Genomic DNA, 14,555 nt, shown 5'->3' with positions numbered 1-14,555 from the left:
GCACACACACACACACACACACACACACACGCACACGCACAAAAGTTTAACCCTTTAGTATTTAGATTACTCTGTCAAATGTAATGCTTATTTATTCACATTGTTTTGAATTAATCATACATTATTTAATAGCTTCAAAATTTTGATGATGTGATTGTTTAGTTTTAGACTGATATTGTAGGGTATGTGTGAGGGGTCAGATCTGGTTTGTTTGAGTATGAAACAGATAGAATATTTGGGCTGGATATGGTCACTTTAAATGCTAAAGGATTAAGTATGAAACCATGAAGTCCCCTTTTTTTTGTGAATGTTGATGTTATTTAAAAGTAAATTTTAGTATAATGTTGCTATATGTTTTGTATGTGTTTGCATATGCTCTTAACATGTTTCCTGTATTTGATGATATTTACTTTTAGATAAAGAAGAAGCTGTTAGTATACAATCAATCCAGTCCATGGTGAAATCAAAGCCTAAATTCTGCCGGCATTGTGATTGGGCTGTATTAAGTCCTGGGATTCGCAAGAAAAAAACTGAATTGCCCTTTATTACAAAAGAAGAACAGGTGATTGTTTCTTCATTTAAGTCGGGTTTTTTTTTTCCCCTTTTAAATTTGTTTAAATTAAATGTTAACTATTTCAATTTAGTAAGCAATGCCTCAAACTAATAGAATAAAACTTTTCCTAAAGTAATAACTTACCTGAGATTGTCAGCATTTCCAAAAATGATGGGAATTATCATGAAATTATTAGTTTAAATATTTTTTTTTTAAAGTTTCGGTCGTAAGTTATTCTGATCGATGATATAAACCCACCAGCAGTCTTCTCATATTACACTGTATTGGTTCTTTGCCTCTTTAAGAGCTTAGAATTTAGTAATCTACTCAAGGCCCTTATCTACTTCACACTAACAGTGTAATTGCTGACATTTTCCACCCTTTTATACTGCTGATGTGAGCCTAACTTTCATTTTGAACTCCCAATCATAGACTTTGTGGAAAAGAAACCTTACTACCTCCCAATTGAGTCTTAAAAACACCATGTATGGGATCCACATTGGTGATTTACTTCTTAAACTCTTTAGATATTACCAAAATACATTTATCTGAAGGAGGCCAATTAGCTACACTACATCCTCTGGTTAAAATCTTTTTATACTGCATATAAATATCATGTTATTTGATTGAAAATTTTCATGAAAATGTTTTAATTTTTTTCATTGTTAGGATTCTGAGGATGAGGAAATTACATTTTGCAGTAAAAATTGTTATCTTCAGTTTGCTATTACACATCGTTCAGCTTTACCTGAAGAAACAAAAGAAGGTGGTGATATTATTGAACATAAAAGTGCTCTAGCTGATCATACTACAGTAAGTTCAGTTGGAGGAACAGTAACTGCTACAACTTGTACTACCACTGTAGCTACAACCACCACCACCTCTACTGCTGATGCAGCAGCAACCACTGCAGTCACAACTACTGTGGCTGTAACAACCACAGCAATTTCAAAAACTACAACATCTATAGCTGCATCTGAATGCACATCACCTCAAGGTAAAAGAGAAGAAAATGTTACTACTAACAGTGTTAGCAGGCTATGTGGTAAGCGACGCCGCAGAAGTAGTAGCAACAGTGTTGAGTCACAGTCAACGTCTTCAACATCACCAGTACCATCACAAGTGAGTTTATTGAGATCTTCATACATTTTCAGATCTAATTTTTAAAATTATTGATATACAAAGTTGTCATTAAAATTTCTTTGTTACACTTTCAAGTTCTCTTTAGCACAATTTTTGTAAAGAAAAGTATATGACTAAGTGTTATTGAGATTCTGGAAAAAACAAAGTAAACATTAGCAGGATTCAACTCAAGCAATGAATGCAAATGGTTTCAAGCATAGCGTCTACCTATCTATTACTTCCACCAACTCAGATGGAAGTTATTTATTATCCTTCTTTTATTAATAGAATATTTGAAATTATTTATTTTTAGGCTGATCAGTTATTTTAATATTTTTTGATAACATTCATCTTTATCTTTTTTTTCGCAGTCTTTGGCTTTTTTTTTTTTTTTTTTTTTTCAAATCTCTTAAGTTTTCTTATTTCTCTTCATAAGCCTGCACCCAAAAAATGGAAAGATGTTCGATGGAGAAAGTGGGATATAATTTTTGGAACATTAAAATTACAAACACGAGATGAACTGGATCCTGTAAGTTGTTTTCTTTCAGAAATTGATAAGTTAAATTGATTGAATCTGAAAATATGCACTTTTAAAATTGAGATTGGGGTCCAGCAGTTATTTGCCTCTCAACTGACAAATAAATACCACTGGATTCTAAATAATGCACTTTTGTAGGAAGTAGGATACTTTAGATTCAGTAAATGCTCACTAAACTAACTGAAGACATTTTAATAATTGGTATTATTCAGATAAAAGTTTGTTAAAAGAAAATAGAACATGAAGATTGTACAATGTATTCTATTGTTTCTTATTGTAGAAGTTTTGGGAATCAATCGGCGTGATCCTTCCTAGAAATCCAAATCTTGAAGATATTCGAAAATGTGCCTTTTGTCATACCCATGGAGATGGATCATCAAATGGACCGGCAAGGTGAATATTGTTTTTGTTAATTTTCTCCTTAATTTTCGTCGTCATCATTTAACTAATGTTTTCCATGCTGGCATGGGTTGGACAGTCTGACTGAGGTCTGGAGAGCCAGTGGCTGCATCAGGCTCCAATCTGATATGGCAATGTTTCTACAGCTCTTCCTAACCCTAACCTGGATGCCCTTCCTAATGCCAACCACTCCGAGAGTGTAGTGGGTGCTTTTTATGTGCCACTGGCACACAAACCAATAGGAGGCCCTGGATTCGATCACATTCGGATAGTGCTTTTTACGTGCCACGGCATGGGAGCCAGTCAGGGAGCACTGGTATCGACCATATTTGGATGGTACTTTTTACATGCCACCAGCATGGGAGCCAGGCAGGAGGCACTGGCATTGATCACGTTCAGATAGTGCTTTTTACATGCCACCGGCACAGGAAGTTCATAACAGGAAATTATTTATAACAGTATATTTGTAATAAACTTAATTCCATGCAATTGATTAATGGTAAAAATTATTATATATGCATGCATGTGCATATGTGACTGCATTAATTACTTTCCTCAGTCAGCACAGAAGATTTGGCCTTATTTGTAGTGGATCATCTCTTAAGAGTCCTGATCTTTCATCTCATTTCTGTAGATCAACATTTTCAGGCTGTTCATATTGTCACTATCTTCAAATCTATGATTCTCAATCTTTGTCTAATATATTTATGTATGATTGAAATATATAAATTATCATATGTGACAAATTGCACAAGATATATAATTCATTTTGTTGGCTGATCTTGTTGACTGTTATTCTGTAGTTCCCTTGATATTAAGCTGGTTTGTTGAGCAAAATAAGCTGAGTATAAATTTATCCAGTGTATTCTATCTGATGAATTAGCCTGACATTGTGGGGAACTCTAGAGTAACAGTTAGGTAGATTAGCACAAATAAATTAATATACTCTATAATGGTGTCATGTACTTTTTCTCCTACTTAGAAACACTTGTGTGTGTGTGTGTGCTGAAACTATTAAAAAAATAATGAGCTGAAAAACTTTTATCTGCAGGTTATTGAACTTGGATGTTGACAAATGGACCCATTTGAACTGTGCCTTGTGGTCTCATGAAGTGTATGAGACATTAAATGGTGCTCTAATCAATGTGGAACAATCTTATCGACGTGGGCTTTCACTAGAATGTTCTATTTGCCATAAGAATGGAGCAACACTTGGTTGCTTCAAATTCCGATGTTCCAATATATATCATCTTGGATGTGCTATTAAAGATGGATGTGTATTTTATCAAGATAAAGTAAGTAATTTGATTTAAAAAAGATTTTTTTAAAAAATGCTATGGTAATTTGCAAGGCATGCTAAATCTAGTCTACCCTTTTTTTTAAATGACAACATTGTTCCATGTATGTTGTTCCCAGATTGAATTATGGTGTCTCTGCCAAATATGTTATTACATTATTTGTAATAGACTGCTAAACTAGATTGACAAAGCTAACGTTGAAGGACACCATTTAGTTTAGTTGAGGAATATAGAATGTACCAGAATTTTTGATATATTTTTATCTTAATTATTCTTCCTTTTACAATCTGCAAAATAGTTTTCATCAAGTACAACAAATTCCTGAAAGTTGCTTCCTTTCATATATTTTTAAAAATTATATTCATAATTGCATCTGTTCCTTTATCCAGATAATGTTTCTTGATTACTGGTATAATTAATTCACTGTCAAGTTTATTTTTATATAATACAGAATCAATAGCTCTTTCCTCTTGATACAAAGTTTAATTGAGGCTAATGATTTAGTTGAATTTTTTTTTGTTTTTTAAAGACACTCTTTTGTCCAAGCCATGTTCCAAAGAATAATCAGGAAAATGAACTAAAGTCATTAGTAGTTTTCAGACGAGTTTATGTGTGTCGTGAAGAAGGAAAACAAGTAGCAAGGTAAAATTAATTACTATATGTAAAATGAATAGAAATCATCTGTTTTATTTCAGTTTATTATAAAATATTTGTTTTGCAGTTTTTTTTATCTATCTTATTTTTACGAGGTATGGCAAATTGGTTGAAAATTTTGTAAATCCATTAAAACTATGATTTCATTAATTTTCACAATATGAGATATTAGCACTTAATACTTTTTATAATAAAATCTACTGAATTCACTGTAAGCTAACATCATATTTTGGGTTTTTAATTAACAGAACAGCTTAAAATATTTTCATTTGAATTATTTTGCAGTATGGTTCATGAGGAAGATAGCCGCTTTACTTTACGCATAGGTTCTCTCATATTACATTCTGTGGGACAGCTTCTACCTCATCAGATCCAGACTGGCAAGTTTCACTCCAGAGAATGCATTTATCCAGTATGTACAAACATTATTTTCTTTTCTTGAAATGTATATATGTGCAGTTATATGCATGCATAACTTCAGACAAGGCACTTTAAAGTTTCGTGTGTGTGTGTGCAGAAGGGCAGTAGCTCCACGTAACTGGATCAGATCATGACAATCCATCCAGCCATTTGCCAATATGGGGAGTGGATGTAATGGTATAGCTGTATCTAAAATGCTTTTTTCTTTTTTCTTTTCTTATACTTAAAATGAAAATCTAATGTTAAAATGAAAATACCTCTTGGGCATAATGTAAAAGCATAAATATTGGGTAAAAAAATAGTATGTTTTTTATGTTTATGTCTCATCTATTGATGAAGAGACATGTCACTTGATTTTACCATTTGATCTTATGATAAAGTATCACTGGTTCGCTGTGCCATCCCTTATTGAGGACTTTATTTCTTGTTAATACTAGCAAAAGGTTATGCATTCTTGATTTAGTTGTTCTTAATTACCTTTATTGGTAAGGAAATCTTACATACAAATGAAGAATATAAATATGAAAAAACCAAAAACTAGTGCTTTATGAATGGCATCCTTTGAGATAACTGGTTTTTTTTTACACCGTCATATAGATATACTGTTGCCACTCTTATCCTCAGAAATGTAGTGAAGTAGTGCTTAGTTTATTAGAAACCTGTAACTAATGATGACCAATTTTTGGAAATTGAGATATAATAAAACATCAGATGGAAATGATTTAAAGTATTTGTCATGGGAACAAGAGAGTAACTTCTAATTAAACATTAGGAAACTATTTGTTTAAATATTGACTTAAGGAATGTAGAAGACATCAATTACAACTTCGAATTTGAACTTCTGTTATGAAACTATATAAAATAAGAGATTAGTTGCTAATATAGATCATGTGGTTACTGAAATTAAATAGGAAACAATGTTTCAATTATTTTATTGTAAATTATTTCCAGAGTTTTCATATCATTTGTTGACTGCTAAATAAATGGAATTGATTTGATGAATACATGTACACCCTACCCTCACCCTGTGTGTGAGTGTATATAAGTGTGTTTATATATATATATATATATATATATATATATATAATGTAAATTTTCACATTAAAATTAATACTTTAATTTATATTTAAGGTTGGTTTTAAAAGCTCCCGGTTTTACTGGAGCATGCGACAGCTTCATAGGCGATGCCGCTATGTATGTAGTGTACATGACAAAGAAGGTCATCCTGAATTTGTATTAAAAATTGTGGAGAAAGGTTTTGAAGATGTTATAATAAAAGATAATTCACCAAAATGTAAGTTATTAACTTTTATTCCATTTTTTATTGTATTTTATACCAGTAAATACAGACATAAGATGTATTTGTATTTAGTACCCTAACTTTGCTCTTCTGTATTTCCTCACTCGTTCTCCCTCAATGTCATTATAATTATCCCATTATGCCATTCATGCTGTTTCTCTTACTACTTTCCTTACTAACAATCAACATATAGCTACCACTGTCTCCCTTCTGTTACTCCTTCCTATTCTTGTCACTCTGTTTTCCTCCCTATCATACTTATACTTTCTTTTTCTTTCACTAATCTTCACTTGAACATGTTTGATTTGAAAGAATATAGTCAAACAATTTGTAGCATGGTTCTTTAGTCTTACAGAGAACAAAGCTAGTGCTGGTGCCCCTATGTATTGATTCCAGCACATTCTTTAACATGGTTGACTAGCAAATAAAGACATGGGTTCTTTTCAGTCTTACTAAAGTCTTGGCAACATTTCTTTGCGATGGAATGCACTCATTGCACTCTGTAAAGTGGTTGGTATTAGGAAGAGCTTCTAATCATAGAAACCATACCAAAGATTAGAATATATGGGTGTGATGTGGCCACCTGATTCATCCACGAGGAACTGACTTGGACCATGATGACTTGTGCATCCTATACCAGCATGGAAAAGTGGATTACTGAGAATGATGATAACAGTGATTATTCATTCATTCATATGAATTGATTTTTCTTAAAATTTGTTTCCATCTTGAATGCATGTTTATTAACCCTTTTATTACCATATTTCTGTAAAATATACTGCCTCTGTTTCAGTTAATTTTGAAAATAGTGAAGAATTTGGTTAAATAACTTTGTCAATATTAAGCTAGTGTTTGGAACATAAATTAACATGGAAGCTTTTAATTTAGAATACTTTCTTAAAATGGAAAGTTTGTATTGTAAAACAAGGAGCAGTCTCATGTGGGTTGATATGAAAATGGTTAAATTGTTTTCATGCTTATTAAATTATGAAATTTTTGTTTTAGGTGTGTGGATGCATGTGCTTGAAGCTTTACAAAAAATGAGAAAAGAAGCTGAACTAGTAAAAATCTTCCCAAATTTCATAACTGGAGATGATCTTTTTGGCTTGACAGAACCATCAGTTGTCAGAGTAATTGAATCAGTAAGTAGTAATTAATAGTTTGTTTGTTGCTATTTTGAAATTTTGTTTACTGCTATTTTGTAAATTTCATTTATACCAAAATACTAAACAACTCTTATATAACGAGCATTATGATGAAATTAGTAATCATTTACTCCTGATTTTGGTTTTAGGAATGGTGAGAATATTAATAGATAATTCTACAATACTTTAATACTACTGTTTGTCAATACTATAATGCTTTATAATTCTTGTTTCTTGCAGTTACCTGGCACAGATCTTCTACAGAACTACAATTTCAGATTTGGTCGATCAAATCTGATTGAAATGCCCTTGACAATAAATCCTACAGGCTGTGCTCGCTCTGAACCAAAATTAAGAACTCACTTCAAGAAGTACTTACATCGGTTTTTATTCATCTTAACATGAATATTATCAACACTGTTTAATCTATAATAATAATAATAATAATAATAATAATAATAATATCTGTCTGAATTAGAAGTTTGCTTTCACAGCTGCATGGTTTCAGGTTTGGTCCCAGTGTGGTACCTTGAGCAATTGTCTTTTACTATAATCCCAAGCTAAGCAAATCTTGTGAGTAGATTTGATATGCAGAAACTGAAAGGAGCCAACCATATGTGTATGTGCTTGTGTTTCCCTTTTTTGACATCACGTGTTAGTTGTGAATGAGTGTCACTGTCATACAAGCAGTGTCATTTGTTTCCAGTTTTCTGTAAAAATATGTCTAGTTATAAAGAAATATTGCTTGGAAACAAGTAGGGTTGGTAGCAAGAAGGGTGTCCTGCAGAAAACTTGCCTCACCAAATTTTGACTCGTGCAAGCATGGATAAGTGGATATTAAAATGATGACAATAATGAGATGTATATATAGATATAAGTAGGAATGGATGTGCTCAGTGTACTATAATTTAATTATTCAGGTTTCAGCTTTTCTTGATAATCACATGAAATTCTCACTGGTTTCTATGCAATCTGAGGGGACTATAATGTAATATAAAGAGCACATCAGCAATGTTAGAAAAGAACATGGGCTTGAACTTGGTATACCTTTATTATGTTTGTTACAGTATTCAGAACGTATGATGTCACACTATAAATGCAATCTATTGATGTACCTCATAAGTGCAGATTGCACAATCAAGAAATATTTCTTGTCTGAGGAAGTGTCTGCATGCTGCACTTACACAGTGCATGTATGGATTATATTTATAGTGTAACATCATTTGTTACTGAATATTGTAAGATAGGTAACAGATGTAATAAAAGAATACCAAGTTCAAACCCATGTTCTTTTTTCACATATATGTGTGTGTGTATATATATATATCATCATCATCATTTAACTTTTGCTTTCCATGCTGGCATGGGTTGGATGGTTTGACTGACAGCTGGCGAGCCAGAAGTCTGCACCAGTCTCCAATCTGATCTGGCAAAGTTTCTACAGCTGGATGCCCTTCTTAATGCCAACCACTCCGAGAGTGTAGTGGGTGCTTTTACGTGCCACTGGTACGAGGGCTAGTCAGGCAGTACTGGTATCGGCCATGCTCAAATGGTGCTTTTTGCATGCCACCTGCACGGGAGCCAGTCAGCAGCTCTGGCAATGATCACGCTTGAATGGTGCTTTTAATGCTCCACTAGCATAGGTGCCAATCAGGCGTTACTGTCATCGCCCACGGCAGCGATTTCACTTACCTCAACAGGTCTTTGCAAGCATAGTTTATTGCCCAATGATTGAATGGTACTCTTAAATGAGCTGGTTATACAGCACTGGCATAGGCCACAGTTATGGTCTCACTTGGCTTGCTGGGTCTTCTCAAGCACAGCATATCTCCAAAGGTCTCAGTCACTTGTCATTGCCTCAGTGAGGCCCAGTGTTCGAAGGTTGTTCTTCACCATTTCATCCCAGGTTTTCCTGGGTCTACCTCTTCCGCAGGTTCCCTCAACTGCTAGGGTGTGACACTTTTACACACAGCTGTCCTCATCCATTTGTAACACATGACCATACCAGCACAGTCATCTCTCTTGCACACCACATCTGATACTTCTTAAGTCCAACTTTTTTCGCAGGGTGCTTACACTCTGTTGTGTATGCACACTGACATTACACATCCAGCGGAGCATACTGGCTTCATTTCTTGCAAGTTTATGCATATCCTCAGCAGTCACGGCTCATGTTTCACTGCTATGTAGCGTAGCTGTTCGCACACATGCATCATACAGTCTACCTTTTACTCTGAATGAGAGGCCCTTTGTCACCAGCAGAGGTAGGAGCTCTCTGAACTTTGCCCAGGCTATCCTTACTCTAGCAGTTACACTTTCAGAGTATCCACTCCCGCTACTGACTTGGTCTCCTAGGTAACAGAAGCTATCAACTACTTCTAGTTTTTCCCCCTGGAATGTGACGGAAGCTGTTCTCTGAATGTTTTCAGTATTTATTACTCCTGAGCATTTGCCACACACAAAAGCTATCTTTCCAGTTAGCCTTCCTTTGATATTGCTGCACCTCTTATGTGTCCATAGCTTACATTGGGTACATCTTATGGAGTTTCTACCTATGCCTTTTCTACAGATTGAGCAGGGCCATCTATATATATTTATATATGAGGATGTTAAAAAGCACCCATCTTCCATGCTGGCATGTGTCAGACAGTTCAGCAGGTTCTGATGGGTCATAGGACTGCATCATGTTCCAGCATCTGCTTTGGCATCATTCCTACCCTGACACTACAAGAAGGTAACTAAAAGTGAGTGAAGATAGAAGACCAGGAAGTGTGGGTGGATAGAGGTTGCAAGAGTATATGGGATTGTAAGAGATGGTTAGAGATAAGAGTATGAGAAGAGAGTAACAGATGGTTACAGATGAAGGTAGAAGTGAGTGTAGTGAATGTCGAACAAGGGTAAAAGTGAGGTTAGTATGGAGTGGGTAGGTATTGTGAAAGAGGTATAAGAGATTCAGGAAGGAGGATCTATTTTCCCCTCAAAATACTTGTATCCTGTCATACATGCTCACTGACATTGCAATGGAGCATACCAGCTTCATTCTTCTTTAGTCATTGCTTGTCATCTGCATTTAGGGTTGATATCTCACTGCTATGTAGCATTGTTGTTTGTACACAAGCATCATGCAATTTGCCTTGAGAGAGAAAACCTTTTGTTCTAAAAGGAGTAATAGATCTCTGAACCTTCTCTATTCTATTTTTACTTTAGCAACTGTACTTTCTGAACATTTTCCTCCACTGCTCATTAGTTCACCTAAGTAACTGAAACTGTCCACTGCCTCTATAGAAACTCTAAGGTATTCAAGAAAATTTGTTATTAGGTTTCTTTAGTATTTATTGCTTCTGTATATCTTCCATATGCAAAGACTATTTTCTCTGTTAATCTTCCTGCCATTCCACTGCACTTCTTGTATGTCCATCGCTTGCACTTGGTACACTGTATGGCATTCCTGTCTCTACCTTTTCTGCATATCAATCAGGGTCATTTACCTAATGAATAATATTTTATTCTTTTAAATTTAATATTTTTTCTACTGGAATATCATATCTAACCCCACATACTAAGCCAGATTGAAATCATTTTTTTTACTCTAACTATATTTCTTTGCAGACCTCATACATTGCAAACAAGTATCACTTCCCGTTCTCTGCCTACCACAGTGACAGGTGTCAGTGGTGATGTTAATTCCCCTTACATGAAGCAATTTGTTCATTCCAAATCTCAACAATATAGAAGATTGAAAACAGAATGGAGGAATAATGTCTATTTGGCTCGTTCCAGGATACAAGTATGTTATTTGATTTACTTAAAATTAGAATTTTTTTTTTTTCCCATTTTACTAGTTAAAAGTTTTATAATCTTTGTAATTTTTTGTTATTATAGGGCCTTGGTCTTTTTTCTGCACGAGATTTGGACAAACATACAATGGTGATTGAATACATTGGAGACTTGATACGAAATGAAGTTGCCAACAAAAGAGAAATAGTATATGAAGCTCAGGTATTAATTCAAATTCATCTAACTTTAATTACCTTTCGTTCTTTGGTTATTTGTATCTCATGTTTGAGAATAACAGTTTAAAATTTTTAAATATTTTGATAAATATAGTTGTAATTATAAAAAATTGTTTCTTTTTTTTTGACATTTTTTTTACTTGTATCTTAAACTGTGTGCTTGGAAGTGGGAAAGAGAATAATCTTAATCCGTTTAATTAACTGAAAAATTAGTTTTAGAAATTAGATATGAATAATTTTAGATTGCTCTCTACAGGTAAGGAGAATGTTATTGAGATGTTGAAAATCAGTTATCAATATTTAGCTAATGATTATCTTTTATGACTTACTAGTATCTCCATTATAAGCTGCTATGAAAGTAAGGCTAATAATATAAGACATCCATTCTAATGGATCAAACTAATGGATTATGTAATGAAAATGATTTTAAGAAACAGTCTGAAGCTGCAAATTAAATTTGAAGCATAGAAAAGAAATTTGACTGGAGTTCATAGTTCTTTTTTCTTCCTGTGTGTTTACTGGTTGTAAACAATAGTTTTGCTCTTTATGTGGACAGTACCATTTGCTTGTAATCTACTGCAAAAAAATGATCAAGTATCTTAATGTGTTGCATGACCTTTGTAAACAAAAGGCTCATTCATATGTCATTTCCTGTTTGCTGTGTGACTACGTCTAGGCTGTTTGTTGTTTGATACCCTAGGAGATTATTACCTTGCTTGGAAATAGGCGGTGGGTGTCATAAGGGCATCCAGCTGTAGAATATTTTGTCACAATGTACTTGTCTCACACAAGTAAATGAGGATTTTAAAAGCTTTTCATATGGTTTAAAAAAGATCTACTGATATAATCTTACTGATGAAGCAGAGGAAAACAGAAAAAAAGAACTAGGGATTGTATTTCAGGTTCTTGAATATGTATCCATTTATGCTGTTTTTCAGAATCGTGGTGTCTACATGTTCCGCAGTGATACAGACACAGTTATAGATGCCACAATGGTTGGAGGCTTAGCTCGTTACATCAACCATTCATGCAATCCCAACTGTGTAGCTGAAGTTGTGCCCTTTGAAAAAGAAAGTAAAATTATTATCATTACAAGCAGGAAAATCGTGCGAGGCGAAGAGGTTAGTAAACTAATGTTCTCATTAATATTAAAAATAATAACAAACCAAAATCAGAAAATTTCTAGCTATTTCTTTGTACACTTCACAATTTTGAAACTTACTTACCTCTGAAATTGCTGCTAGGTATTCTGGTTCACTTCGCAAAACCTCTTATCCACCACTCTCTAACCAAGATAGTTTTGTAGATTACACTCTTGCTGATAAAAACCACTTCTTTTTATACTTGGTTTGCTTCCAACTCCCTACTATGCATACACAACAACTTTTTAATTTTTTCTTCTCAACTCCTATTTTGTCATCAAAACTTTCTCAGGGCACCTGTTCTGATAGAGTTCCTTACATTACCCTTAACCATCCTGTCCAGAATTCCCTTTTTCTTCCCTGAAATCTTATATCTAATTCTCTCTCTAAAAAAGAACTACCACAACCTATAGAGATATGCAGTACTGTATCTGCTCCCAAGATGGACAATCTTTCTCCTTCACTTCAGATATCACAAAAACGATCAAAATAATTGATAAACATCCATATCCTTTATCCCTTTGAATCTCTCTTTTAGCTCAGTAACCACCTGTACAATTTCCATAGTATCAGATTTACCAGACACTTGCACTCCTAACATAGCAATAGCCTGTTGCTCTTGAGATCAGCAAATTTTTGAAGTATCTGATATGAGAACTTCTTGACTAAGTTACCTCTGAATAGACTCTGTTTCTTTTTAATCTCTAGGATTGGAAATTTCATATCAAACCAGTGCAATTGGGGTTTTTACTGACCTGCATTTTATCAATTCTAGCATATCACTAGGTTCAGTTTTGTTTCCCCACACTCTTCATTCTACGTTCCTGACTTACTCACTACCACCCACTAATCATGCACACTCCTACACAAACTGTACCAACCTTCATTCCTCCTTAACTGCCTTATGCACATTTACATTCAATTGAAGTATTTTATGCCAGATTTGCACTACTTCCATGAATAATTCCCCATTGAGAACATGTCAACCTAGTCTTGTTGAAAATCACCAATCCACAGTCTCTACATGTGTGAAAGAAACAATTAATATCTGACCAGATAATCATCATCATCATCATGATAATGTCTCTCTTTCATATTATGAGTGTAGCTATATTAAATCCCTTCTAGTATACTTGTTATGGAAAGGCACACATTTTATAAATTCATAAACTCTCTGAAAATTTCATGCTTTTTTTTTTTTTACTCAGTTAATTTTGTTAATGGGTGAAATTTTCAAGCATCTGTACATATGCATGTGCATGTACACACAAAATTTAATAGAAGCTGAGTCTATTCTTGAGTTGCACTTTTTAGTTTGGTGAAGTTTCAATTTCTATTAGATTTTATATTCCTCTGCGCTTAGTTTTGAGTACTTTTTTCTTGTGTTTCTATGCAGTTTTTGCTATATAATGTGTGTGTGTGTGTGTGTGTGTGTATATATATATATTTATATATGTTTATAAAATCAATATTACTTTTGTTGCAGCTAACCTATGATTACAAATTTGACTTCGAAGATGATCAGCACAAAATTCCTTGCTTGTGTGGGGCTCCAAACTGCAGAAAATGGATGAACTAGAATTTACTGATAGCAAATTATATTTTACACTTTTGTGTAAATATGTAATTCTTGGATTATGCTATCTCTCTGCCAGTAGTGAACAATTTGTTACAAGTTCTGAAACTCAACATAGCATGATCTAAAACCTTTATTTGATTTTTTTTTTAAACCTTAAGTTACTGTAATTTAAATAGGAGAATAAATTAGTTAATTTGCTATAAATTTAGTGACTGCTGAAGTTTATTTTGCAAGGTTTATGTAGTATTTTGAGCAAGGGAATTTTGTATTGCACAGTCATAGAATAGGGATATAAAAACATGTGTAAATATACTAGCTCTGTACAATTCTAATATATACTTTTGTTTTATTATTTGAAGGGGTGGGGGTGAGGGCAAAACAAAAAAAAAAAA

At 33.7% G+C, this 14,555-nt stretch overlaps 1 protein-coding gene across 1 annotated transcript in view; it reads left to right on the top strand.

Annotated features, from left to right (window-relative positions):
• The window catches only part of LOC106883022 (uncharacterized), a 211,115-nt gene extending 196,560 nt beyond the window's left edge, over positions 1-14,555 (top strand). Inside the window, exons 66-79 of the mRNA XM_052966785.1 lie at positions 417-562; positions 1,223-1,675; positions 2,112-2,204; positions 2,494-2,606; positions 3,664-3,907; positions 4,440-4,552; positions 4,850-4,976; positions 6,116-6,278; positions 7,290-7,426; positions 7,670-7,800; positions 11,039-11,216; positions 11,312-11,428; positions 12,381-12,563; positions 14,071-14,555. Coding sequence (XP_052822745.1) covers positions 417-562; positions 1,223-1,675; positions 2,112-2,204; positions 2,494-2,606; positions 3,664-3,907; positions 4,440-4,552; positions 4,850-4,976; positions 6,116-6,278; positions 7,290-7,426; positions 7,670-7,800; positions 11,039-11,216; positions 11,312-11,428; positions 12,381-12,563; positions 14,071-14,163 — 2,291 coding nt within the window. The 3' untranslated portion in view covers positions 14,164-14,555. The remainder of the gene's footprint in view (positions 1-416; positions 563-1,222; positions 1,676-2,111; positions 2,205-2,493; positions 2,607-3,663; positions 3,908-4,439; positions 4,553-4,849; positions 4,977-6,115; positions 6,279-7,289; positions 7,427-7,669; positions 7,801-11,038; positions 11,217-11,311; positions 11,429-12,380; positions 12,564-14,070) is intronic.

The sequence above is a fragment of the Octopus bimaculoides genome, chromosome 3, assembly GCF_001194135.2.
Source record: "Octopus bimaculoides isolate UCB-OBI-ISO-001 chromosome 3, ASM119413v2, whole genome shotgun sequence".
In the NCBI taxonomy this organism is placed as follows: Eukaryota; Metazoa; Mollusca; class Cephalopoda; order Octopoda; family Octopodidae; genus Octopus; species Octopus bimaculoides.
The sequence above is the reverse complement of the archived record's forward strand: the minus strand, read 5'-3'. Positions and strand labels throughout refer to the sequence as shown.